Raw genomic sequence first — 16,580 nt, 5'->3', positions numbered from 1 at the left:
GATCATCACACGTTGCTAGAACGGTCTAACAAAAAAGTACTGAACCTGCAATTATTATTGTTGTTCACACCCTGACAAGTTGTTTAACTTTTAAGTCTACTGCAATCACCTTCAAAATGTTTGCCTTAATGGAGACAATGTGACAATCTCATGAGTGTATTCTTTATAATTGTACAGTTAGGTCATACATATTTCGACAGTGACACAATTGTCATCATTTTGGCTCTGTATGCCACCACAATTTTATTTGGAAGGAAACATAGGAGATTTACTATAAGTGTAGACTTCCATCTTTAATTTGAGGGTAGTTACATTCACATTTGATGAACCGTATAGGAATTACACACATTTTATATGTGGTCCCCCCCAATTTTAGGGGCTCAGAAGTATTTGGACAAATTAACATAATCATTAAATTGTGAGTTCAAATACTTGTAAATCATTTGCAGTCAATGACTGCCTGAAGTCTGGAACCCATACACATCACCAGATGCTGGGTTTCTTCCCTGGTGATGCTCTGCCAGGCCTGCACTGCAGCTGTCTTTAGTTCAGAGGTTCCCAAACTGTGGGGCACTCCCCCCTGTGGGGCGCATGATCCTTTATAGGGGGGTGCGGGGAAAGAGCTGAACGGGTAAAATTCAAGATGAGACACAAGAAATCCCTGAGGCAATCTGACAACTGTTGATTGCTGCCCCGCTGAAATCGCACTGGATAAACTGATATCTTTTGCATCGACCTATGTCTTTGAAACGACTTTTTCTGCACACATTAAAAACAAACTGTACTGTCGCAACCTACAAGAGTGGAATCTGGGTCTCGGTTATTGCATTCTTCCATATCCAGTCCTGGTCAATCAGAATATAGGATTGTCAGGCAGCAGTGTCTGTGAAATGGATAATGAATGGGTAGTTTTGCATCAAAATACAAAGCAATGTATATGAGGTGTTAATTATGGTAAAATCAATACATAAGAATAACTTGCAGTTCCAAAATGTCATCGAGTGGAATACGTGCTCGCCAGGACTCTCTGCTGCAATATCTTGGAAACACTTTAACAAAAAATACATGAAATGCGAAATAAAGCAATGTGACAATTTTTGCAATTGCATGAAGTTCTGAACTTTCCTTTTCTGTCATTGCTAGTTTTGCAGAAGGGTGTTTGGCTTTTAGATGGGATAACATTTAGATTTGTGGTATATTAATTGCACTGCACATATTATACACTTAACAGTGTTTTAATTTACTTAGTCAAAGTATTTCCATGCAGAAATTCTCTGAGAGGAAACCATTGGTCGCATTCTTGTAGCGCCGCAGATCTGCGCAGATCTGCAGAATTCCGCCGATCATATTGGCAAAGTCGCGCAGAACTGTCATTGTCAGCCAATCATAGATAAGAAATAACAAATCCCACCCTCCCATCAATCTTCATTACAGCTACATCGAGAGCCAATCAACTGTACAGGCTTTAAAATTAAAGCAGTATTATTATTATTTTTATTATTATTATTACAACTATCGAATGTTAGATTCACTTGTCGATAGTGGCCATCTTTAATGAATAGTTGCATTTTCGAAATGTTTGTGATTTGCAAAATGTCATGTATGTGTAAAGTTACTTACACAACCCTAAACGAATCAAGCTCATTTCATAGATGGCTTTACTTTTGACAATGTAACTGGATTGTAATATTTTTTATTATACTTCATACAACATACAGTATGTTGGATATAAGCTTCTGTGTCAAGGTTTGGGGACTTCAAAGTTACTGTAAAACTAGGAGGCTTCCTATTAAGTTTTTCATGTCAATCAATGTTCAAGGGCAAATCAACATAGTTAACTGCCCATCTTTATTAATGTTGTCTTGGTTTTGTTAAGTTCCTACATCCGGCTTAGTGTGACCAGAGACATACTCTGAGCTTTGTTCTGTGCAGCTAAAATCCTTGAACTGCTGCTGAAATACCCAGCACTGCCACCTGGCATTGCATAGCTTTAAACAGCCTCATGCTGTCGTAACTTCTGTTCCTGGCAGAAGAGGAAGTGAAGGGCTAGTTTTGTTGAAGAGAACAAAGATACCACTGGAAAATAGTAAAGTATTTTCATACAATATATTCTTTTGTATGTTCTGAACTACAGTGATGTGTACTCTATCAATATCTGCTCTATCTAGCACTAGTGATGAATTGCCTTTGCACTTTGTGTTTACTTGGAATGGTATTCGACACTGACTGGGGTGATTGACACTTACAATTGAAGAACACCTGCGAGAGACTGTATTGATTAATCAGCACTGTGGGGGAAAATGTGGGAAGACTGATTCACCTGGTGAGAGCAGAGAGGAATTCTTCGCATGACCCCGTTTTCAGGATTTCTATTGCTCTTGGTGAATCAGTTTTCCTCATTTATCCCCTATTCGTTGATTAATCAACACAGACACGTGCAGCTGTTCCTTTAATTGCAAGTGTCAATCACTACAGTTACTGTTCTTCTGTACCCCTCCCAGAAAACAGCATCAAAATAGTTGATTCATCATTTCCCGCAGTCCTAACTTTATCCTGACTCCATTACACATGATGGACCTGATTATCTGGTTATGGATTTCATTACAACATCAATTGTACATACTTTATAATATAACTAATAATTAGAAGAAGTACAGTACCAAGTTCAGCTCAAAAGATGATTGAAAATAGAATGGAAATACAAGTAAGGGTTAAACACACAAAGCATGGCCAAGGCTACAAAATCAGTTTAAATGCTGACACATACAGCTGAGCCAATTAGGTGAAATATGGATGGTCTGTAGCACAGGGTTCTAAACAAATAACCATCCTCCCAATGGACAATAACCTAACATAAAACTAGAATATCAGATGCATCATGTTTTTATTTGTTAACAGACTTATTTAATGTACTTATGTTTACCGTTTCTCTTATATACAGGACCAAGTTACGGATCAAAGCTACAGTAAAGGGATGTCAGAAACCACCATTGCCGTTTCTTCCATTATATTACTAGCAGGATTGATCTGGCCTTGATAAAGCGTTAGAATAAAATATGAACGTCTGAATTCCCACCTGCCCCAGCTAAGCAAAGGACAGCGTGTGTGGTTTTTATTTTACAGTTATGCTTCATTGAGAATGTGTCAGTGGGTGGCATTTGTAGGAGCAAAGGAAACAAACAAATATCCTACTAGGACGCCGAGCTCAGGAACCTTAGGCAAAACAGCACGGCACTGCCTGCAGAGCCCGTGACCTTTCCCGATTTATTGCATTAGCTCTCTAGTGCATACTCAGCAGATGTAGTTTTTTTCTGGGGCTGATAAACCCTAATTCCACTGCCCTAGTAATGCATCAAAGCATCCAGGCAGCTTTGAGGTTGCTTGGAGTAAAGTGAAAGGCAAAGGATCGCATAGAACAAGCCGTATATGGTGTGGATTGAGTTTAGTACTGTTCTAACAACCGCTGTTAGTACTTTGGTCTTTGTTTCTGTCAGTATTACTCATCTTCATCTGTTTTCTCTCTTTGCATGTACAGAAATGATGACCATAATTATAAAAATATAATCTCCAATTTACAGACAATTCTATCAATGTTATGGCCTTCAATTTAGTTATTGTCAAATGTATTCATACCCTTTATTCCAACACCCTGAAAACCCCCATCTTAACTCGGTTAAATCAACTGGAATGCTAACACTGTTCTCTAGGCTGAATCAATGTTTCAACAAATTCACAACATGTATAATTGCTAAATAAAGTACAGTTTAATTAACAAAAAAACACATCACATTGTTTCAATAAAATGTGTGAATACTGTAGCATGTCATGGGGGTCTACCTCCTACGATACAATTATGTTGTAGGGTGAGCTGTAGGTGATTAGTCTTGTTGGGGACTAATTCCTATTGCGTATCGGTGTAAGAATATGCCGTATGCAAAACAGGAGTGCTAGGGCACATAGCACTGTAATTGTGGGAGGATCCCTGCTCAATGGAGACCAAGTGCGTTTGTGGAATTGGATTGGGATGCGGCATCTGATAGAGCTGTGTTCTTCATCACATTGTGTGAATGTCTGGGGATAGGTGGCTGCTGGCAGGGTGGGCTGGACTACATAATAGTCACACAAAGAGTCACACATATTAGGGGGTTTATATAGGGTGTGTGTGTGCAGTTCTGGAGATACAAGTGCGTGACTTGCTTATTTCCCGATTTGTTCCAATACTTTCAGTTGCAAATATGTTACTATGGGGAGTTGACTCTAGTAAAGATTTAAACAACTCATGTCATCACATAGCTATGGAAAAAAGCCTATGATCTAAACCTGTGTCAAACCAGTGTCAAGCCATTTTAGTCTTTAAGTTTCAAATGGTAAGGAGTTCAAAAGTGTCCATCTGTACCTTCACTGTTAATATGAAGATTTGCAAAATACTGTTTGTAAAACTGGACTGCACTTACTTGTCCGTAAACTTTCATATGAAGGATGAATGCGGATTCCTAATGAACTGTGAGAAACACTTTGCTTGCAGCTACAGATGTACCTTTGCCGTTTCCAGAGACAGCAGCAGAAACCCGAAATTATAGAAGCTCCCCAATTTAAAACCCACAAACCCCACAGCAGCTCCATATACTTACAAGCAAGAGTAACATCAAAATGATGGCCTGTGATATATGGTTGCTTTATAGCAGCTCTATAATATTGTACGACATGTAATAAATGTATATGACGCTTATAAAAAAATATTACAATAAAATACAGTTTTTAAATGTTAAAGCAGGTGCACAATGATTCAAAATAGGGTGTTTGAGTTTTGCATTTATTTGCCCCCTGAATAAGAAATCCATGGTTTGATTTAGGAAAAAATATTTTTAAAATTGTATGACTGAATGTCTCTGTAATGCTCCAAACCTAACAGAATAATTTAGCATACAGTATTAAGGTATTTTGGGGAAATAACAAAATCTTTATATGAAGTGTTCATAGGATTGGGCATCTCAATAAGTTCAGACCGAACTGCCACAAATTATGAAAAATCGAAAAAATAAGCTGACAGAATCCGGTGTTAAAAAAAAAAACTCCGTCCAGAGATGTTTTTCAAAATGTATAATGCTTTAAGATAGAAAATGTGTCCTAAAAACCAGTGCATTCCCAAAAACTATTTTTGTAAAAGGTAATACTGCCATCTGCAGCTAAGTATAGAAAAGTTAACACTCTTGTGGAAAACAAAAGACAATAGACAGTATTTGTATTTGATTGCTTGGCGGTCACAGGGAAACATGCAAGTAGTCCACAAAATTGATGTGTGGTTTACAGGGCCTGAATGTTTCCTTTTTTCTTTAATTCGAGAGAACCTAGGCTACATATCTAAAAGCTTTAGCACAAACAGTATGGAAAAATACAGAAATCATAAATTAAACATACATTTTGTTTGTTGTATAGAGGGCCTCTCTCATTCTGACCACCATCTCAAAGTGTTTTGCAATGAGGTTTGTGACATGAGCAAATGCAATTCTTCAGAGAACAAAACAAACAAAATTGCCTCTCTCTTTGATTCACCTCATTGCTTTAGTTTCATTGTCATTAGTTTCATTTCTTAACCATGCAAATAATGTTTATGGATTTAATAGAGGGGTGTGAAAGTATGTCATGAAAGTGCTTTAACAATTTGTCAAATTGATCTCAATGTGCATTATAGCTTGTTGCCATGACTACTAAGAAAGGATTTGTGAGCAGTCTTGTGTTTTTATCAGCAGCTACTGGCAAACGATGATCTCAAATACCAACAGCTTTCTATTTCACACTCTCATTGCCTGTGGATGAAGCATCAACCTTCCTTCATACTGGTACTTAAAAATATGTATTTGTATTATCAAAATTAGGACCAAATATCTCAGAGTATTGTCATTATCTTATATGCCGGCATGAAAAACACTAATTTAACACAATATTTCTGGGTTTGGTGGTGTGCAAAGATAAGCATTTCTCTCCATTTATATATCCGAATACTAAGAAAATTATCCGTGATAAAAAACATATCAACCAATAAATTCAGATTCTCATGGCATAGCCATTTGATCCATTTCATTTTTTTGTAATTGAAGTTCATAAATGTCTTAAATCTATCCCTTGTTTAGTCAAGTTAACTGTGAAAAACATCTCCATGCTGTCACCATGACTACATCCCAAATGATTCCATATCACTCAGATTTCTAACATTTTATTTTATTTGGGTTTACATCAAGGAACATTTCTAATGCATTGTTTTTTTTTTGTTTTTTTGTTATCTCATCACAGACACAGGCCTGTGTTTGCTAATTACGTGACCTTATAAAGTAATCTGACAAACAGAGAATTTAAGATGCAAATTCCACAGTACTTCTAGTATCTGTCAGTTATAAGCCATCGCACATCACTTTCACAAAATGCTGTCCTACTGGGAATAGAAATGTCTCTTCCTTTCAAAGAATACAAATAGGAGGTAATAACCCCAGAGGACAATCTGTTGCCGTTACATTTTCAAGGGGAAGAAATGGAAGTTTAATCCCCTGAGACTGCTTGGCAATTTATTACATAGAAACAAAGTTTAAATGTGGAGAAGAGAAGACCAAGAGAGTTAAAGAAAAACATGTGTCTAGGGGTTATCGTCAATGAAGTTTGACATATATTTGCATTCGTTTTGAAAGAGAATGCCAAAATCACAGAACTTGTCTACAAAGATTCATTCAGCGAGTGACCCATCTCTTTGGGATCAAGCAGTCTCAGGAAGAGCTCAGCTTGACGTGATTGTGCTTAGCAGACCACTTCACATACTGAGTGATTTCCAAACCCTGCTGCATCATGTGCTCCTCCTACACAAAAGCACCACCGTTTACCCTGAAACACAGTGTTCCTATACCTTTGCAAACAACAGCTTTTGGGGGTTTTAACTACAGCAGACAATGTTTTTTAAGTGAGACACATTGTCCTATTTAAATAGTGTGAATTCATTTTTTATTTCAGGGATGTACCATTTTCAGTATATGGAAACTTTCGCAATCAGATAAAGTTACGGCAGATATAAGCAAACAAACACACTCCAAAGCACCTCAAACTAAACTTAACTGACAATTCACAATATCATCCTTTGTGCTCTACAACTATCAAGATCTTAAGTGATCTTAACTTGAGATTGGCCAAAAACCAGAGTAATTGCATTTCTCAAAATTATAATTATTATTATTTTTCATGTTATATCTGAATGCATTCATAAAATATTCACACAGTGTGGCTGGAAAAGTTGGAAGGTCAGCTGTGTCTTTTTGCAATTGTTAAACTGGCCTGTACAGGAGTGTGATTCTGATCCTATGTATTATTGCTCCTGCTCACATCCTGGAAAATGAATCGCTTTATACCAGATCAGAATTTTGTTTCAGTGGATCTTAACAAAAACACCTGATTAGAAGTATGAAAAAATCAATTAGCCAGTTGAAACACTGTCCTCTAGACTTAACAGGCCTAATAATTAAAATTTCCATCAAGTTCAATTATTGTCCATGACATTCGAATACATCAACACAGCAGAAATCCTGCATTTTTAACACTGGTAAATTGCAATCACTGACATGAAAATGAGCAGAACTGCATTTTTTTATTTCCTTTAAGTAAAATAACTTTTGAGGCAAGAAGGTGTTCAAATAATTTGCATGGAACAGTGGTTCTGTGACTGAGGCCCTGAATCCGTGTCCCATATATATTCACACGGATGAGGAATCTCACAATTGACAAAGCAGTGAGACTAGAAACCATCAATGCTTACTGAAGCTTACAGAGTCAATATTTTGCTGCTTGAAATGTACCATGACAAAATGTTTGTGAAGACCATTTGAATTGGTGGCATAAAGTCAAATTAATCTAAGGGGAAGTTGAAACAATTTCAGGATATATATAAATTAGTAAACAAACTGCTCCCCAATACGCTGATGATGTAAATAGGATATGTCAGCATTGTAAATTAAGTACACTTCAAACCACATGCTTGCCTGTACACTGGAGAACATTCATGAGCATGAATACAATAAATAGTCAAATTAAAGTAAAATTCAGCAGGACAAGGACTGAACAGAGAACCCAGACCCACTAACTTATTTTGAGTTAAAATTATTATAGGTGCGTGAAGATAACATAAAATACATTACATTCCTGCATCATCATGACATTTATACAACGCCTGCAGATCCTTAAACCCAAATTTAATCAAACTGAAATACAATGGGATATTAATTGGCCTAATTGAAGGGAATCTCTTTCCTTCTGTATTTGTTTGTTTAATTGAGATTCCCTTCAGATACACAAACATAGTTTCCAACCTGATAATGGATGCCAGTAAACAAAACACACAGATGATATACAGTACCGGTGTGTAGCTGATTTTATATTGTTTAGTTATGTTTGGCACAAAAATATCCATAAACAATATAAATTGGTATTTATGTGCTTCCAGCATGGTAGAATCTGTTTATAATGTGTCCATGTGTTCTTTGAAATTTTAGAAACCTTTCAGCAAATAAACAATAACAAACAAAACAACAACAACAAAAACACACATTCTCCGTCAACCCCACACAGAAGCAGAAGCCAGTGACATTTAAACACATACAGACATGACAGAGTCTTCATATGTGAATCTGACTGCGAGCTGCCAAGCTGTTTATTGAGTTGTTTTATTAACAGATTAGTCTGCCATCCTGGGCCCACAGCCTTCAGTAACAGCTTTGAACACACAGAACGACAGCCTGGTAGTGGTCAAACATCGCATTGAAAGGCACTGTATTGTTGAAGTAACACAAAAGTTAAAGAGGCAGGTCTAGGTGCTCTACTAGTTCAATCAGGCAGAGGGAGGGTCTGTCTGAGTGAAACAGAGGCTAATAGGCAGCTTTGAACATTCTTGTTAATATGCAATGTCCCATCCATCTTTGGACAGTATTCTCTTCATTAGATAACCTATTTAATACAACAATCAATTCAACCTGTACAATCTGTCACTTGAAATGTCATCCTTTGTTGCTCTCGGAACGACACAGAACTTCACAGAACTTCACAGAAGCCCTTCTTGGACCTTAAATGCAGAACATTATTTTTTCTGTCAGTTAAAATGAGATTGTAAATAAAATAACACAATTATAAAATCTGTCAGAATAAAATTAGAAGTTGGCTGCAAAGGGGTTTGATTCAGCTTGGCCCGTACTTAGAATCTTTGTGCAGTGCAGAGCAGGCCAGTCTGTTCAAAAACAACTTTTTCTCTCAGTTGACAGCCATGTTACAGATTGGAAAATAATGTCCAGATATTATATGACGCGCTCCACCCTGGCAGAGTCGCACTACAGTGACTCCAGGACCACATTATCTGCCACCAAAACGATCAGATCTCTTTTTTATGATGCCTTTCTAGCGCTATAGCAGAGTAGCGCCCTGTTCTCCAGCAGCCCATCTCCACTGGAACTGACCCCCAGCACCTCTGTGTAATTGTCCCCTTAACTCCCCTGTCAAACTCAATCCTGTTACACAATCCATTTTTTCAATGATCTAAAAATGTCTGGGATTTGTCTGCTTGTCCTTTTTCCAACACTGAACTAAAGTCCCGGGTGCGAGTTTGACCCCTCCGCACTAGCAGCATCACAGTTCAATCAGACACGAATCAAGACGTGTGAGGTGATCGTGTTCGCCTATGCCAAGCCTTTTTGAACAACTATTGGTTGTTAATAAATGACTGACATCTGTAAAGACTATAACAAACAATCAGGAAGGTTTTATTTCATTGGGGCGTTAACAATATACAAAAAGGAGATGAGAAGGGAGAGTGTGGGTGAGAGGACAGTTTGACTGGACAGCAAAAAGCCGATTATGAATAGAAAATCAACATGATGTTTTAGAGATTTTCTTTGAAGAAACAGTGACAGTACAGGTCATATTCTCACACCTTGTTGCCGTTTCTTCAGAGTTATATTGTAATGTATTTTCATTTAATCGCATTGTTCTGCAAAGTTAATACTTTTTATATACATTAATGTATTAACTAAAACAAACATGCCATTACTTTTTTGAAAAAAAAAAATACTAATTGTTCATATTATGTATTGTTTGTTATTGTTATACATTGTTTTGGCTGTTTGTTTGTTTTCTTGGTAAAGTATTTAAGCACCTTTTTGCCATACAACCATGTATTGAACAAATAAGTGCTGTTTTTTGTTTTACCTATTTGTATATATTTGCACTGTATTGAATGTTACATAAGGATCCAAGGATTGAATGTTACACTCATAACTTATTGTTCAGACATTAATAAATGGATTTATTTTTACATGTAAATATTACTTTGAGGTCATACCACTTACCACATAACACGTCCAGCCCCCCACCTTGTGCAGTGTCCTGGCTGGCTCAGGTTATCTCAATCCATTATCATATATATTTAAATTGTCGTGCCAAAAAATACAATAAAAAGCTTAATATGGCCGTTTGCAGAATCCCTCCGTTTTAAATAGGTGACGTGGGTTTATGTCAGCCATGATTCAAGCGGATACATTGTACAGCTAAAGGGTTAAATGTGCTTTTACAACGAGTGTGTAAGAGTCAAGGCAATTACACAAACTCCTCAGGTTTGAACACGTATTTCAGCTGTTACGTTATGAAAATGATGAAAAAGGCAAGGCAGTTACAAAATAACACCTTCACAAATTGTTTAATACGCACCGGACTTTCTGGACACATTTTCCCGCTTGGTGGTTGGTTTTGTTGTTTTAGTATCGCCATTGTTGTCGTTTCACACGGTGCTTATCAGTCACACACTGGACACATGAGCCCAGTATGACCGCGAGTAGCGAGTTTCACCCATACATGTTCATACATTATATATTTAATTGAAATATCTTATAATACTAGCTCTTCTCCTCACCGCCTCGCTTACCTTCACTTCGTATTTCAAACCAGAGCACAACCGCGCATGCGTTAATTCAGGGCCTGTTCGTGCCGCTTCTGGATTGCTCTCCAAAATGCAAACTGCTTTAGATATTGACTACAATTATATTTTCTACAGTTTTGACTTCTGAGTAGTTTGTTGTATAAATATAGTTTTCAAAATGAGTCAGCTGCCTGATAATGATTCCTTTCATGTCTTGTTACTGTACATTCAATATTACAATGCAAGTAGGCCTAGTGATTTTTATATAAGGTTTTGTTTTGGTTTCTTCAGTTGTGTCTCTATACGGCACTGAGCCACTAGATGGCAGCAAATATCATAATTTGGTTGCATACAATTATAGCGCTCATTTTGAAACGCATGGTATTGCTTGGCTGGTTTATTTTCTGTAAAATGTGAAACAGAATCAAATAAAACCTTTTCATTCTGTATGATTGAAGCAGCGCGATATGGATAAACATAAACATAGGTCACACAGCTTACATTATTGATGTCTTATATGCTGCACAACATTGTATCTTAATTGGAATCATTGCACCTACTTTGCTTTAATGATATGATGAAGGTTTATAAGTCTTTAGCCTCTCCATTCTTGTCCAGATGTCTTCCTTGCTGAACGAGGTGGGCATGCTCTGTGCCGGCCACCATGGGGGCCACTGTGATGCGTGTGCTGTGCATGGGTGGGAGAAACTGGAGAATTTGCACATGATGGCTTTGAAAAGCACAGAAAACCCACCCCATGTGTGTGAACGTAGTAAACGTAGAGGTCAGTAATACTGGAAAAGTTCATTTGAAGTGTGTGTTGTGCAGTAAGCACTTCAGAGAGACGTATGTCAGTGGGTGCATACAAAATATGGAGCACTAAACACATTTAATAAATACAAATTCACTTGAGCTTCAACAAGACTCATCATTATGAACATTGTATTTAGTAACAGTATTTACTACTAACAATATACCCCTCCCCCCCACAACCAGGTAGAGTCTGTAGAAATCACTGCTTTATTACAGCAGCTCCTGTAGCAGTTCTCAGGGTATGGAAACCAAGTCATTTTCATGAGTAATCTGCAGAAACAGCAGAACAATTAACTTTAAACTCCTACTTCCTACTTGTCCCCTTCATTTGCATAACATTGGGTGAAAATGTGGGTTCATCAGTAAAATAAACTGAGCAAATGGAAACCTGAAAAAAGCATTTTGCAACTTTTTTGGAGTAAAATACAGGAAAACTCACTGAAGACCATGTTGCTCAATTAAATGTGTGGAAAAAGCCAGGTTCACCAGCTTTTAAATTACTTATTTGATGAATCATCACACTCTAAATAATGTGTTTAATATATTATATGAACAGCACATTTACATTAGAATCTAGAAGTTATATTAAGCATGCACATCATATTTATTTTTAGTGATATGATATTTTCTACAGGGTAACAGCTGGGTCAGGCAAACACTGATAACCATTGAAAATTACCATTCACAGAGTGTCCATCATGAATTATAATGGGAATTATGAAAATATATGTTAAAAGACCTTCTACGGGTCAAGTCTTATAGATCTGGTCTTGGAACTTTAAAAAGCAGAACCGGGTTATTCTACAAAACATACTTGCATGCTATTATATTTAATCGAAAGGTAAAGTGACAATTTGATCTGCTACGTTACAAATGGAGCATCACACTGAAACTTCGGACTGGGAGAAGTCTGAACATCATTTCCACACTAGATACAAAACAAGCGAGGGGTTAGTTTCAATAAATAATGACTTTTAATGGCAAAGTAATAATTTAGACAGATACAGTGTGCACATCTGCTAAAAATATAAGGAAGCTGGTTTACAAGCTAGAGGTACATTTTCCACCCCCCCTAAACTGTCCTCCTCTTTCCCTCCCACCCCCCAGAAAACAAAGAAAAGAAAAAAAAAAAAACAAGAATACATCATCCAGTTTACTCTGGTGACACCAAATACTATTTATTAGGGCTTTACAAAGACTACAAAATTCTTCAGATGATTTAAATCACTGTCTCTGTCTATTTACATGATATGTTACATACAAATGTACAAAATATAAAACATTTAAAGACAAATGTTTCACAAAAAACTTTTCAAAGTAGTAAACTCTATGCACTCACTGAGATGTATTGCAAAAAAGTTGGAACATGTCACTTGGTTGATGTACCCACAAGATGGCCGAAACAGGTTGGTTGTGAATGGTTCAGATGACGGAGCATTAGGATGTTGATACAGGTGAGCCAGCAAGGTTTTCAATACATCTGTTTTAGTTTTCGTTTTATTCCTCCACGACTGATAAGCAAGCGGCCAATTCATGCCAGCTCTTACAGGAAGTGGGAGATGAGCGCTGTAGGCCTGCTTGTTGAATACGGAAAGAAGGATTGTCCTGAGGATTTCACTGTCAGCATTTTGTTTATTTTGTTCCAGGCTGTAAACGTTCATGTTTTGTGAAAGTGTGCATTGGGTGGCTATAACTGATCTTAGCACCGGTAAGTGGATATTTTTAGCGAATCCAACTTTGTGGTTTCAACCGAAGCAGGTCTACGTTGCATCGCCAGTACGGGGGACACTTTGCTCTCAGCCTCCAGACACACTAAGACAGAATAGCAATCTATACAAATTCGGGTCACAAAAGTGGCCACTGAGGAATGCCACTGTTGGCAAAGAGACTGAATACACATGCATGATGGTGAGCAGACAAGCATGTGGTGATACCAGTACTGATTTATGCTGTCAGTGGACATCATGTGGTTTAGCTTTTCTTCAGATTCGACTTCTTAGGGAAATAAAAGTAAATATGAAAGAGAAAAATAAAGTTTGTGCCAGAGCAGTGTTCTTCAAATTGCCTGCGTCTGCCCCTGGTAATCTAGCCCTCACAGGTGCGAATAATAACTGGAGATATTTTTCTTTGGAAGGTCTGAGCTGCTCTGGCTCTGGATGGTGGTCTATTGGATGAGAACCAGTCTGGGGGCTGAGCTGCACATGTTGTAATGAGGTATGGCTTTGTCACTTTTTTTTTTGCTTGCTTTAGTATTCATAGATTGGTACGTGGCTGTGTTCAGATTCTATTTGAACAGACATATTAAAACCATGCGCAACTTCCCTTAATAGTGTTTTCATTGATTTATTTTAATGTTATCAAACTGGCACATGCTTCTATATATTTTGAAGCTCCTGCATAGGCAAAACAACCAATTATTACAAGACAACGCACACCTGTTCTAATAGCTTGTAGGTTTGCATTTCTATTTTTCTTTTTTTTTTTGCAAAGTACAAGTAATCTCAGCAAGTTAAGCATATGTTAACATCAACAGGGCAGAACGCATCTTTGATTCACTGTGCAAGACTTCTTATTTACAATATTCCCACCCCGATAAACTGTGCAAAACCAACCCACATTGTATTTAAAAAAAGAGTAAAATTAAAATTCTTTATCCCTCCGCCACCCCCCCCCCACCAGCTAATCTTCATCACCGCTTCATTCATTTGTAAAAGTAAACTTTTCATGTACACTTAGTAGAATCAAAACGACATGCTCTCGAGCTATAAAATCAAAAGTTGTGCTCATGCTGATTCAAGTGCTCCCAGCTCAACTGGGCAAAAAAACAACAACAAAACAAAAAAATCCCCGTCCCTTCAAATTGTCACTTAAAAAGTATCCGAATGTGTCACTTCTCGCCATATTTGACTCTAAAACCAAAAATAAGTTCAAACGATAGCAAAAATAAAACAAAAGAGTTTGTGTGGCAGTAGGCGTGGTTTGTGGAACAGGTTTGCTTCCAAAGGTAGGCAGTCCGACGCTCTCAGGAAGTTCAATACTCTTATTTGCCACTCACTTTCGCTTCTTCTACAAAAATATGTGCTGAAAAGATATGAAGGTATTTCAAAAGCCGCACACACACACACACACACACACACACACACACACACGTGTAGGTGCCTGTGTGGAGATCGGTTCTTTCTTACATTATTTCCTCAAGAAATGATTACAATGATCTGTGGTTCAAAAAATAAACCGCATGTTCTTAGAAATTTGCTAGGAAGTTTAAGGCAGTGAGAAAGCACCATTATCAAATTTGTTCCCTTCTTAATAAGGTCCTTAAAAAAAATAGTGAATTCTACATTACAGCCTTTAGCAGCTTTCTGTTGGTATAATGCTATAAACCTGTAAGGAGAGGGGTGAATTCAAAAGAAAAAACAGAACAGAAATACTTATGTATTTTAGTAACTTATGCAGCAAATGTGGGTGTATACATCACTGTGCACTTGGCAGTAATCATAAGGTACGATTGGCACTTGTCCAGTGTTTCACAGTAGTGGTTGTATGGGTTTGCACAATGCACTTGTGCTCGTTGTGAACAAGTCGCATGGATCTCGGAATGGGCGGTGTTGTAAACCAAAGACTGGTTTAGTCATGTGACCAGCACCATGTGGCTCAACTGAGGTCAGGGTTGGATCAGAACAGCGTGGACTGTTTCGATAGCACCTCAGTAAACTAAACGATAATTGCCCTGTAAACGTTTGCAGTCAATAAAAAAAAAAGATACGAAATAAAATAAAATAAAAATTCCAGTTTTTTTACATTATTATAAGTAGAATATTTTTTTGAATCATTATAGATTATTATTATTATTATTATTATTATTATTATTATTATCATTAATAATAATAATAATAATATTCTTGTTTGTGCAGCCAGCTTTTTAGCGCCCTTCGTTCGGGCCTCTTCCAGTTGAGAAATGGAGGTCTGTCATTCAGCTCCATAATTATGGAAATGCTTTGAAATTAAATAAACTCTGATCTTTCGAATCTACTCAGCTTTTCAAACAGGAACCTCCTGCCTACCTACAACATCCCCTTTCCTTCTCCAGGTCTCGGGCGTGTTGCATTTCTATAGCGGCAGAGATTGTGTGGAAACGCATCCGTTGTCTTCCTCTCTTCCTTTGTCTCTTCCCTGGCGGTAGCGCTGCTCGGCGAGCCTTCTCTAGAGAGTAGATTCCAGCGATGAATCCAGTAAGTCATCGTGGTGGCTTGTGCTGTCGCTATCGCAGCTCTGCGCACTGGAGTAATTGGCAGCCTCTTGCAGTCTCATTAGCATGTTCATCTGGAAGGAAAACAACAGAGCAGACCTTTACGGAGCCAGTAAGCCGGGTGATTGGAAAAGAAAAGGATCAGCAGTGTGGAGGAGTGGTCAGGGATTTGCACTCTGGAGCAGAGGGTTGTGGGTTCAGTCCTAGGTGTAGGACACTGCTATCAAACCCATGAGCCAAGGGACTGTACCCAGAATGCACCAGTACAAACCCAGCTGTATAAATGGGTAAAAATAACGTGATATATTGTAAGTCACCCTGTATAAGACATTAAATAATAGTAAAATGAAGTCATAGCACTGATTGAATTGTTGGAATATATATTTGCTTTTGTCTCACAGAATACAAAATGGGTGCCAATTGATATTTTCCAGAAAGTACAATTGCGCAGTGACTTCTTATAGAATTCAGTCTTGCACAAATCACTTAATGTTTTTAATTGTTCCTTCAATGCCCTTGGTATTTCCTATGGGACTAAACACATTACAACTGAGCAGTTTCTCAACCAGCCACTGATTAAGCACT

The 16,580-nt window shown here is 37.6% G+C and overlaps 1 protein-coding gene across 5 annotated transcripts in view; it reads right to left on the bottom strand.

Moving 5' to 3' along the window:
* Positions 1–12,699: 12,699 nt before the first annotated feature.
* nav3 (neuron navigator 3) overlaps positions 12,700–16,580 on the bottom strand; it is a 252,304-nt gene continuing 248,423 nt past the window's right edge. For all 5 annotated transcript variants that reach the window (XM_066724741.1, XM_066724742.1, XM_066724738.1 and 2 more), the window contains one exon: positions 12,700–16,069. In XM_066724741.1, coding sequence (XP_066580838.1) covers positions 15,950–16,069 — 120 coding nt within the window. In that variant the 3' untranslated portion in view covers positions 12,700–15,949. The remainder of the gene's footprint in view (positions 16,070–16,580) is intronic.

Source organism: Amia ocellicauda, chromosome 15, assembly GCF_036373705.1.
Source record: "Amia ocellicauda isolate fAmiCal2 chromosome 15, fAmiCal2.hap1, whole genome shotgun sequence".
In the NCBI taxonomy this organism is placed as follows: Eukaryota; Metazoa; Chordata; class Actinopteri; order Amiiformes; family Amiidae; genus Amia; species Amia ocellicauda.
The sequence above is the reverse complement of the archived record's forward strand: the minus strand, read 5'-3'. Positions and strand labels throughout refer to the sequence as shown.